Source organism: Acinonyx jubatus, chromosome B2 (genome assembly GCF_027475565.1).
Source record: "Acinonyx jubatus isolate Ajub_Pintada_27869175 chromosome B2, VMU_Ajub_asm_v1.0, whole genome shotgun sequence".
NCBI classification, from domain to species: Eukaryota; Metazoa; Chordata; class Mammalia; order Carnivora; family Felidae; genus Acinonyx; species Acinonyx jubatus.
The window spans coordinates 98,795,908-98,808,223 of record NC_069385.1 but is presented as its reverse complement, the minus strand read 5'-3'; the positions used below and the strand labels follow the sequence as shown (position 1 = coordinate 98,808,223).

Here is a 12,316-nt window from a genome sequence, read left to right as displayed (position 1 = left end):
ATATCTATAAAACTCACAGGTTTTATTTTATTTGATTATCATGTCTTCTTCTGTAGATCCTGTGGTCTGCTTTCCAGGGGACTAAGACAGCTTAGGGCTGTGTGCCAATTTCTAGCTGGGTCTGGGCCCTCTGGGGAAGCTGCCTGAGACAGGGGCTTTTGAAGTGATAGGAGCCTTGAACTTAGTTAAGCAGCTTGGAACCCAGAGCAATATCAAAACTGGGCTTTTGATTATGCATAGTATCCTGATGCATACAACTTCCTCATACTCTACCCTCTCTCTCAAATACTCCCAAACTATATTACTCTGAGTTTTATTAAAAGCTCAGGATGTTTTAGCATTTGATTCATTAATATAATTGTATTAGAAAAAGCAGGAGATGATGAAGTTTAAGAAGGTGAATTTATGGGGCACCTGAATGGCTCAGTTGGTTGAGCGTCCAACTTCAGCTCAGGTCATGATCTCACAGTTTGTGGGTTCGAGCCCCGTGTTGGGCTCTGTGCTGATGGCTCGGGGCCTGGAGCCTGCTTTGGATTCTGTGTTTCCCTCTCTCTCTGCTCCTTCCCTGCTCACACTGTTTCTTTCTCAAAAATGAAAAAAAGATTAAAATTTTTTTTTAATAAAAAAAAATAAAAAGGTGAATTTATGATCAGAAGTTTGGCCTTCTAGCTTTTTCATTATGGAATTAAATTGCTGATATTACCTCTATTTACAATATGCTACTTAATAAACACTGATGGTAAATTTTATGTCTTCTGACCCTTGTTTTTATGAATGATGCAAGAGAATGTATCAAGAGTTCGATTAAATTTGTTGGAAGAATGTTTGTTAATTATGGCACTATAAAAAAGAACCAATTTCCTTTGAGGATCAAGGAAAAAAAAGCCCACTCACATTTATAGACTATGAGGGGCACACTGCTCATGAGATATTTATATATAACTTTGCAGAAATGGATGTTTTTAAGTTCTGAAACTGTATAGCACATAATTGCCTATAATCCCTAGGCTGATATTTTACCGTGATGTTTCTTTTTTTCTCATTCTAATAAAATATTAACATGGTAAGCTAATTTGTTTTCTGTCAAAAACAAGTTGTAATAACTGTTTTCTTCATTTGATAACCTGTCATTTAACTTGGTAGCACTAGTCTAAACTTATGTTCTATTCTTCCCTCTTTTCATCTCTACTCTTGCTTTCTGGTTACTCATTCTAGCAATACAAGACCAAGTCAAGCTACAAGGCTTTTGCAGCAATCCCTACAAACACATTGCTTTTGGAACAGAAGGTCAGTGTTGGTTCAAAAGCAGAGGGAATTTTATGTTTCTAGTGTCAGTTTTGTTATATGTTCTAAAAATGTCTGTTTTAAAGTTCTGCTTTTACTAAAATTTGCTCTTAGTTTAGGGTGACATGATGAAAGCATCTTGGTGAATAGAATTTGACACATCATTGCTTTATCACCAGCTGCTAAATATGAGCCCAGAATTTATCACCAGAGGCTAAATATGAGCCCAGAATTGTCCAGTTCATTGTAAAGCAGTCATGGAAAACCTGATGCAGATTTTGATACATCCCTGTCCTTTGGAATTTTAAGTGATTGTTGTATTTAAGAGCTTCCACCTCTTTTCACATTGATCAAAAGAGTGGAGGTAAAATGGGGTTACATGTGGGCGACTTGGTCAAGACTTGGTCACTAGTAGTGGCTTCCATAGGGTGCAAATGTATTAGCTGAGTATCCAACGTAACGGCTTTGATCCCGGCATGGGCTAAACCTCTTTGTCCATTCTCACCAGCCATTGGTCCTCCTTCCATGAACGGGAGGGAGGATTGAGATCACTTCTAGTGACCCAGCTGCTTTCACATGCCTTTAGGGCATTTTTGCTTTGCTATTAAAAGTCACTAATTATAAAATTACAGGCTCCTGCTTCAGTAGGTAAATTAAATTAAAGCCTCTTGTTTAATAAGCACATTACATATGCTCAAATGAAAGCCACATGGAGGATTATATCAGAATGGAAGTGAAATCAATTACCAAGTGTATGAAATTATTCATTCCATGTTACTTTTATGATATTTATTTAAGCAATTTACCTCTCAGTGCATTAAGCCTATTTTCTTCGGTGTAATTATAGTATTTCAAATACTGTTATTATCATTTGTCAAAATGTTAATGCTTGCCAACCAGGTGGTATTTTGACCACTGATTTATGAATATACTTTCTTGTTATGTCAGTATGATCTGGGAAATAAAATCTTTGCATGATCTCTTGTCTAAAATGTAGTAACTGTTAGTGGGAGATGCTTTGTAGCGTATAGGTGGGCATTGGTGGGCAGCACCTCTGCTGTCATATATCTCTGAGAGCTAATTCCCAATTATCCACGTGTGGCCCAGAGTCTATGCTCTATATGTCTGAATGCTTTCAACTAGGGGGTTGAGGAGTTGTTGGGCTGCAGAGAGATCTGCAACGTTTTCTCCAGCTTCTCTTCTGAATCTCTACCTTTCTTAGCTCATGAAAAGATGAGATGGGCCTAAAACAGTGACTTTAGGAGGCTCAGGAGGATGCAGGAGGTGATACTTTTGCCAGTTGTCCCTTATCCTATTGTCCTGGGTTGTCACGTTGAGTCATAGCGGCAATATTTTCTCACCGCAGACCCTCTGCCCATTTTAGATGGACAGTTCCTGAAATCTGGTCACAGTGTCTCCCTCCACAGAAATGGGAGAAACTCTCCTCCCAGCAGCTGGCCAGGCAAAGAGAATAGACACCTGTCGGTGTCCCTCCATCATACTTGTCTTACCTAGCCTAGCACATTCTCCCGTACCTGTGTGCTACCACTGTATCCATTTTCTGTTTAGAGAAATAACAGTTACTTCTTCTTGGAAGACTTTTGTTAAGATAAGGCTGGATATCATTATTGGTTCCAGAATCTCTGTCTACCATCTCTCTTTTCTTCCAATTAAATGGATTTTAGAGGTTATAACCTATTAGTTGGTCATTAAAAATGAAAAACCATTAGTTTAATTTCCAATTTCATCACAAACCCATTCCATAAATGTGTACTGTGGCATCACTATGTATCGAGCCTGATGCAGTTTCATATAGGAGAGGTTTTGTGTTTTATTTATGTATGTATTTATGTTTAAGGATATTGTCTACATAATTTATTCTTTTTAATGAAACAGAACTGCAATACCATTTTAAAATAGAAGTCTATATTTCATAATATTTTTCTTCATTTATTTTTAAGTCAAAATTTATTTATTTATTTAATTTTTAAATTTTATAATTTATTGTCAAATTGGCTAATATACAGTGTGTAAAGTGTTCTCCTGGTTTTGGGGGTAGATTCCTGGGGTTCATCACTTACATACAACACCCAGTGCTCATCCTAACAAGTGCCCTCCTCAAGGTCCATCACCCGTTTTTCCCTCTCCCCCACCCTCACTCCCCAAAAGACCTACTCTTTTAGGAAGCATATTTTTATTTTTTATTTTTTAGCACAACAGAATATAAATGTCATGATGTCTAATTAAAAATAGTGTTTTTCTAGGGAGAATTGAAACACTAGTGTAGAAACACTAGTGTGGGTAATTGTCTTTTGGCTAAGATAAGTTGGTTTTGGACCATAAATACTTGAATTGTTCAAAGGTCATGAAACTTGGCATATGTCTGTTTTTTCTTTAGAGCCTTTGTATAATTTAATTTATTTATTGTTGGCTTTTCCATGACGTGTGTTCCTTAATGAGGAATTTTAATTTGTAAGAATTTTTAAATAACAAAAGTCTTATCTTTATATTTTATCAGCATTTATTTCCATTTTCACTAATATTTCTTGAATGATATTATGGTGCTCCTTTCATGTTCTGTAGCTTTAAGAAAAAAAAAATCCGGGGGTCACCTGGGTGGCTTAGTTGGTTAAGCATCCAGCTTCAGCCTAAGTCATGATCTCCTTTTGAGTTCCAGCTCCACATCCGGTTCTGTGCTGACCGCTCAGAACCTGGAGCCTGTTTGAGAGTCTGTGTCTCCCTTTCTCTCTCTGCCCCTCCCCCACTCACACTCTGTCTCTCTCAAAAATAGACATTAAAAAAATTAAAAAAAAATAAATAAATCTGATAATGTAGGTCTTTTTATCCATCTGTTTATATAATAGAACTCTTTCTATGCAGTTAAAATCAAAGGGACTTATTTCTGAATTGAGTAGGAAAATTAAGACTATACTTAGCAGAAACTCATCTATTTTGGGAAGGATTAACACTTTGGAATATTTTCTGAGATCCCTTTACTATCACACAGAGTACCACAAAAGGAAGGGTGCTGCAGTCCCATTATAGTATTCTGTTAGGATTTACGCGGTGGAATGCCTTAAAGATAGAGCCAATGTATTTAATTCAGTTTAACAATTATTCTCTCCCCTAACCAGATTAAACTCATGGTTGATATTTTATACCACATTTTGTTTCATAGTATATGGTATAATTAATGAGGAATCAGAATCACTTTAAAAAATAATGCTATCTTTTTAAAACGCAAGGTTTTCTCCACATTGAAATACAGGCATCCCTTTCAATCAGATATTAAATTCTCATGGAATCACTGGATTGGTTTCAGCTTTAATCACTCCTAGATGAAACCCATAATTTTCAAAAGGGTACATTTTGTTGGCAGCGGACCTGAGGTTTCTGGTATTTCTGTTTTGTAATTTATTGTCTGCATCAAAACTTAAATTTATAGCTTATTCTGTATTCTATCATTTTTCTCCTCGTGAACATTTAGGAAGAAAGCATTTTTAGCTTAACTAAGGCTTTATAAGAAGAGATAAATGTAAGACATATTTTAACGTGTTAGCTTCAGAGTCTCTGGCTTCATCTCCTGCCAATAATCATCTTCTCCAAGACTGAGATAAGGATGAAATACAAGTGATTACAAAGCAGGAACAAAGTAATCAGATCAGCTTACATTTGTGACTGTCCATGAACCTTATTACGATATATTCAACAATATAATAGAGGAAACAACTTTATACATTACTATTTCGTCTTGTTATGTGTACTATTGTTCTGTTCAGAGAGTGTCAAAGGTCTTTCTTATTGACTAATTTTTCTTCTTCTCATCTGAGCCTGATAGCAATAGGTAAAAAGTTAAAATTAAACTGAAGGACTCATGTTAGTATTCTAATTAATGGCTTTTTATTTTTATTCTGAAAATATATTAAGAAAAGGAAAGATGAAGAAAGGAGTATTTCCACAAAATAAAATAGTATGCATCTTTATTGTTTCACAAGTGATTAATATTTTTCCAGGAAAGCACTTTTTTTTTTTTTTTTTTAGAGCAGTTGAAGTTCGTTCCTTTCTGCACAAGTATTCCTCAGGATAAAATCAAGGTTAGAGTTAGGTACAATTTTCCAACAAATAGCATTACTATCTGCCAATTTCAAGACACATTTAATTCATAAGCTGTGTGAGTTTGAAAGAAGAATGATAGGGTAGCTCAATTTTATAAATAGCACATATAAATTGTAGGGTTAATTATTTAAATAAAAGTTAAGGTATAAAAATAATTTTATTTTTCCTGGTAGAAGGAAGTTAAAGAGAGCCATTTTGAAGACGATTGTAAAAACTGTGCTATAAAAATGGAAAGGTAAAGATTTGAGATGTCTTGTCAGTTTTCAAATAATTTATTCTAAATTGCCAGCTTAAATTTTTTAAACATGAGTTGGTAAACTTTAATCTGATTAAGCATACGTCTTTGGGTGAGAATATTTTAATGTCTCTGAATGTCTCAAAAATTTAACAAAATCTGGTTGCTAGCTTAGCATATGGCCTATACTAGAGAGACATCTCTTACTTGATGGAAAAGTGCCCAGGACCCACAACTATTCCAGTTGGTTCTCCTCAGGCAGTTGTATACCATGCACATATCTCTTTTAAAGCACTTGCCAAACCATAATTATGCATGTTGGTGGTTTTTTTCCCCCCACTACGAACTATTTGAGAAAATATAGTAGTTTTTTGTTAAATGTTCATTGAATGAATTACTTTGGTTTGCAACTGGGTAGGTCTCTAAAATTTCCAATTTTATTTCATAGGATTATAAGGCAAATTTTTGCTCAGAGGATTATAAAAATCAAGGAGCTTAGTATTTGATAACTGAGACAATGATAATTAAAAATCTTTCTTTAGGGTGGAATAAGCTTCATAAATTCTACTTCCATGGAAAAACTATAAAGAACCTTTTTCTATAAGGGAATTGAATTGATTTTAGATTTGATAACTTTTAACAATTAGAAATACAATCACAATACTTGCCATATTGAATATTCTAGTGAATCTGGCACTCAGCTAAATACTTTACTGTCCTCACAACTCTGTGAAGATTTTGATGTTCAAAGATACCAAGTAAATTCTCCAAAGCAGCAGAGCTCGTAAGTTACTGAATTGGACTTTATGTGATTATCTCCCAGCCTTTCCCTGTTCACCAGGCAACAGTGACAGTGACCAGCTAAAGTGAAATATTGACCAAGAAACGATGATTTTGGATTTCTGTCTACAATACTTTCTTTTATTACTTGCTAAAATATATTTAAATCCTCATCCAATTAGAAACCAAATCTTCTTTGTTTTTTAATGAGGAACAGTTAAAGAGACTTCGAAATTACTTAGCTCTGAGACTTGAGTAAGGGAGGTTTACAAACTAGCTCAATCCCTTGAGTTACTGAAAGAGATGAAGCACATTCCAGTGAAAGAGGTTTGGGCTGGAAACAGGCACACCTTTCTGATGTCCTTAATTAAATGAAGGAAAAGTATGAATTCTTCTGCCTCTGAGCCTAGATGAATGGGTTTTTAAAAGGCTGTAATGGTTTGCACAAACTCGCTTCCTTCTGTCTGGTAGGGACAGACAGTCAACCCTTCAAAGATTTTGGGATTATAAAAGCCAAGTAGATTTCCTCAATTGTTGAAGCTTTTACACCACTCATGAAAATAATGTAATGATAAATATCTCTATATCTTTAAAGAAGCTGTGCTTTTAAATATAAATAGAAAGCCCTTTCGGCTTACAGTGTACATTTCCCCTTTTTCTTCAGATCTGAATGCTATTCAGATCTGAATCTCCAACTATATAATCAAAGTGAGATTTATTTTCCTGAGACTATCTCTAATCCTACAAATGGTTTTGTACTAATGATTGAAAATCAAACAAGGCTTTTGTAGTCTTCAGAGGATTTATTCTACCAAATACATAGCTGGTCAGATTAACAAAGTATAGGAGTGCTTAGGTTTAGCATGAATCATTTTGGGGGTGGTTAATTTGATCATGACTAAAACAGAGTCACCAGCCCATGAAATCTTTGAAATCCAAACTAATTAGATAGTTTAGGCATCACAAAAAGTTTATGAGCCCTGTTCGATTATTCTCCCTTTAGAAGTAGTTTACTTTCTAACTTCATTTAGAGTACAACTGATTCATTCTGTCTTCAGATTTTTAGACCTAAATCCTACTTCCAGAGCGGAGGTTAGACTGATTAAATATCTCTGACTTAAGAGTGCTTACAGTTCCATCAGAGATCTCCTTTCAGGTGAGAAATACCCGTGATAGTTTATTGGCATAAATTCCCATAAGAACTTTGATTTACAGTGCTTGGTCACAGTCCTTGGCTCTTAGTTGTAATGTAGTGCTGAGCTCAGAAACTATTTTCTACCAAAAATGCGATTTACTAGCTCTCATTTTGAAAACAGGGCCCCACGGTTGGTTATTCTGCACAAAATATAATAACTTTTAATGACAATATTACTGATAACTTACATTAGTTAAGAATCTTTAAAAATAGAATTCAAAGCATGTGCCATTTATGTCTCACTTGGTTGTAGTCCAATCTGGCAGAAAATATATGTTTTTAATAAAAATATTTTATTGGAGAATGTTCTGACACAACTTTATTCAAATTAATAAATCTAAAAAAAAACCCATCAATACACTCCTGCTGGCTAAGGTGTCAAAAAGCAATTTATGGTTACAGTTCTTTTTAATGGAGATTTAATATATTTTTATTAAAATATATTTTGTATTACAGAGAAAAAAACCCTACTCTTTGTGGCTGCTAGAAGGAGTGAATCAAGATGATACATTTGACAAATAACTGCTCATCAATTTAAAAAAAATCAATTTTAGTAAACTTCTAAGCTATTTAAACTCGAAATAACCTTTCATCCAAATTTTAATGCAGTCTGAGTATTGCTCTATTTCAAAGTTGCAGCATTATTCACCTAATACAGTTATCTTTCTTGATTTTCCAAGGGCTCTGAGTAGTTTTTTCATTTTTTGAGTAAATTTCAATATTTTAAATAGCCTATTGAAAGTTGTGTTTGCCTACTGTAAGTTCTCACAGAGTAAGATGTTAACCTTATTTGATTTTGGCTGGAAAAATACCTGCTCATTACACTAACAAGGATCATATGCTCAGATCTTTGATGGTAACAAATGTAACTGAAATGCAGGAAAAAAAAACTAATGTATTTGTTATTTAAAATATTCAAATAGTTTAAGCCATTTCTCTAGAGCATGTTGCTGAGGATTAAAATCGTATTATTTGCATGATTCATTTATTCATTTCATTCCATTCAGTTGTTAGTTTACCCTTTCAATTCATCCTAAAATCTTTATTGATTACATTTCATTGGCTGTAACCTGGGGCTGCAATGATAAATACCATATTTTTCTGACTGTGATGGAGACAAATGGTTGAGCTGGGTATAGATACTGTTGAAAAGTAATTATGCAATTAAATGCTTAGAGTATGTCAGAAATGATATGGTGCCCGAGGAGGAAATGACAGACTTTTCCTGGTATGAAGTCCAAAAATACATCATAAGAGAATTTGATTAGGATCTTTAGGATGCATAGGAGTTTTCTAAGTGAGCTGGGAGTGAAGGAAGGACAATCTAGGTGGAGTTAGTAACATGAAGTTAGAAGGTCAAAGGACTCCAGTGGTTTTTTGTGATTGAAGGACAGCATGCAAGTGAGGAGTAGGTGGAAGGCATGGCTGGAAAGGGGAGGAAGGGCTAGATCAAGCTTCTCTCCTGAGGAGTTTGTTCTTAGTCCTTGTCCTTAATTTCAGACTTTTTTCTTCTCCATAATTATCATTATAATTAGAAGCCATGTGTGACATGAAGTTTAAAATTAAGACCCCATCTTATGTGCCGTCTTGACATATAGTGAAAGAGGGGCCTCAAGTAGCCTAATTGCAAGTTCCCCTCCCACTTTCCACCCACAGATAAGGTCCCCTAACCCTCCTTATCAAGCTGACCAGGTGAAGTTCCTGCTGATTCAGACAAGCCAGTCACAGCCTTCTGCAAACCAGGGGACATGTATGTCACCCTCTTATACTACAAAGCCTGCTTCCCCCTAGTTATATACTTTGTTCCTGAGCACAACCCTCATGTGGCTGAGCGTGCTGTGCAGCATTCCCTTCCCCTGGGCTGTGAGTACATGTGACTAACAAACTGTTGTTGATTCCATCTGCCCAGTGGTAGAGGTCAGGTATTTGGCCATCCCTATAACAGTAAGGTTGGGACCCTTCCTCCTTACTCACTGACAGGGTAAATAGATGATTGTAACGCTGTGTCAGGGAAAAATTAAACTATCTGAACACCAGCTAGGAGTTATCTTTACAGAATTTTCTGTTCCTGCTATTCATTGCTCATGACTAGTAAGTTTAGGGGACAAAGGAGGAAAGCAAAATAGAAATTCTTATGATAAGAAAGAGGCAATCTCACATGTTTCTATTAAGTTATCATAGACAATGTTTTATATTTTGTTATTTAATGCAGAATAGTAAATTTTGCAAAAAAAAAAGTTCCAGGCAATATTTTGCTTTGTGAGTTATTGAAATAAGAAGATGATAAATTCTTATTTTTAGAAGTAACTTTTCTGAATTCTTAGGAGGTATATCCTAGGCCAAAAAGACAACTAGCATGTGGACATGGTTCTTGTTGGTGAAGATTAATAGTTCTGGGTCTGTTATATCACTGGCTCTGTTAGAAGAGGAAAACTTGATTCTGCTGAGCCTTAGATTCCATGGTTCCACAGCTGATGTGACACTTTCTGGTCAGGAAATGGATATATCGACTGATAATGAAAAAGTGAGGAACAGAAGTAAATCTAAAGAAGAGGACAGGGCAGCTTATAATTTTCAGTTGAATACAACAGTTTTATGTGGTTCATCCCAAATATAATGCTGAATTCACAAAAATTAGGGGAAATCCTCATGGGTCGAATACCAAAAGCAAGCTGAAATTCAGAATGTTTGGTTATTCTGCCGGTATCATGCTCACTAACTATAGGGATTGCGTTTTACTATGAACTCAGTGAAGGGAGAGAAAGATTTGGAGCTGAGTGATATGAGGACTGGAATTGCGTCCTTGTCATAAAGCCAGGATCTTTGAAGGGTTACCCTCTAAATTACAAGATGGATAAGAAGAAAATTGCAAAGGGAAATGACAAGCAAATATTCTTATATCATCTGGACTCAGTGTAGGAAAAAGGAATCTTTAACCCCAAGCCTACCCCGAAGTGGGTTTGAGATTTGAATTTACATAATCTCTGCTAATAAGGAAAATTTGTGCTGAAAAATTAAAATTAGTTTATCTCATGATGCTTATAGAAATTGAAGAGTAGCTTGAATTGGACCAACTCTTGTGGATAACAATGATAAACTGTGGGCAAAATACAAAAAATAAAATTGTTTAAAAGTACTGGACCAAGTGATCAGTAGAAACTGCAGTAGAGTCCATGCTTGTAAAGACATAATGGAATTGAATGGTTTTTGAGATTTTATGAGTTTTGCACCTAAGGGAAGCTCTACCATGGAGCAACTAAAACTCAGCAAGAAACCAGCAGACTTACCGAATGAGGAATCAGAGAAGACAACATAAGGTTACACAGGAGCTAAAAAGTGAGGGGAGAAGCCAGGAAAAGAATGAGTCACAGAAAAGAAGCCCCATATGTTGCATGTAAACTCTGCCCATACCCGTGGATGACCACTGAGTTACACATGTGCCCGTTAAGCCCAGCTAAATCGAGGTAAGGATAAATTACCTGAATGGAGATTCTAGCTGCTGCCCACCAGCAGGAAGGCAGAATTTGGAGCCAAATTAACCATCTGCTAAAACTAAGCAACAGTGACAAAAAGACTCTTCAGGGGACCATAATAGAATTTGGAGTCTTTATAACATGTCATTCAAGATAGCTAGGCTACAAACATTTCTAATCTCTGGACATACAAAGGAACAGGATAATGTAAACTATACTCACAGAGAAAGTATAAGTCACAAAGATTGACCCAAAGATGTTCCAGGCGTTGCAGTTAGCTAGCAAGGATTTTAAAGCTATTCTCAAGGGTATAGAGGAAAATATGTTAATAATGAATTATATAGGACTTTCCAAAACTAGAAACTATAAAATATACTCAAATGGAAATTCTAGGATTGAAAGATGAAATATTGATGAGGCAACTGGGTGGCTCAGTTGTTTAAATGTCCAGCTAGCTCTTGGTTTCAGTTCAGGTCACGATCTCACAGTTCGTGAGTTCAAGCCCTGAGTCAGGTTCTGCACTGGCAGTGTGGAGCCTGATTGAGATTCTCTCTCTCTCTCTCTCTCTCTCTGCTCCTGTCCTGCTTGCTCTCTCTCTCTCTCAAAATAAATAAATAAACAGAAAAAAAGAAAAAGGAAATATTGGAAATAGAAAATTCCCTGGATTGTTTTAAGATAAAACTGGAGAAGCAGATGTGTTGGTGAACCTGAAGATAAATTGCTAGAAATGATCTGATCTGAATAAAAAGGGAACACAATTAAGTAAATGAAAAGAGTTCCAATGACCTGTAGGATGGTATTGAAATGTAATTAGAGTCTCAGAGGGAGATGAGAGAGAGAATGGAGCAGAGAAAATATTTGAATAACTAATAATCAAAATCTCTCCAAATCTAGTAAAAGATATAAATGTATAGTTTTAAGAAGCTCAGATAGTCTCCAAAGTGTTTGATTCAAAGAAAACCATGACTGAGCATATCACAATTCAACTTCTACAAATTAAATATAAAGAGGAGATCTTGGAAGCAATTAGGGGAAAATAATGCATTACATACAGAGGAAGAACAATACAATGATGGCTAACTTCTCCTAAGAAACAGTGGAGGCCAGAAGACAACAGAATGACACCTTTAAATGCTGAGAGAGAAAAAGAAAACTAAATTGTGTAGCCAGGGAAAATTCCTTCAAGAATAAAGACAAAATGAAGACATTTTCAACTAAAAGAAAACTAAGAAA

The 12,316-nt window shown here is 35.5% G+C and overlaps 1 protein-coding gene across 11 annotated transcripts in view; it reads left to right on the top strand.

Moving 5' to 3' along the window:
- MLIP (muscular LMNA interacting protein) overlaps nucleotides 1-12,316 on the top strand; it is a 144,130-nt gene that overhangs the window by 41,749 nt on the left and 90,065 nt on the right. For all 11 annotated transcript variants that reach the window (XM_053222673.1, XM_053222682.1, XM_053222678.1 and 8 more), the window contains one exon: nucleotides 1,216-1,287. In XM_053222673.1, coding sequence (XP_053078648.1) covers nucleotides 1,216-1,287 — 72 coding nt within the window. The remainder of the gene's footprint in view (nucleotides 1-1,215; nucleotides 1,288-12,316) is intronic.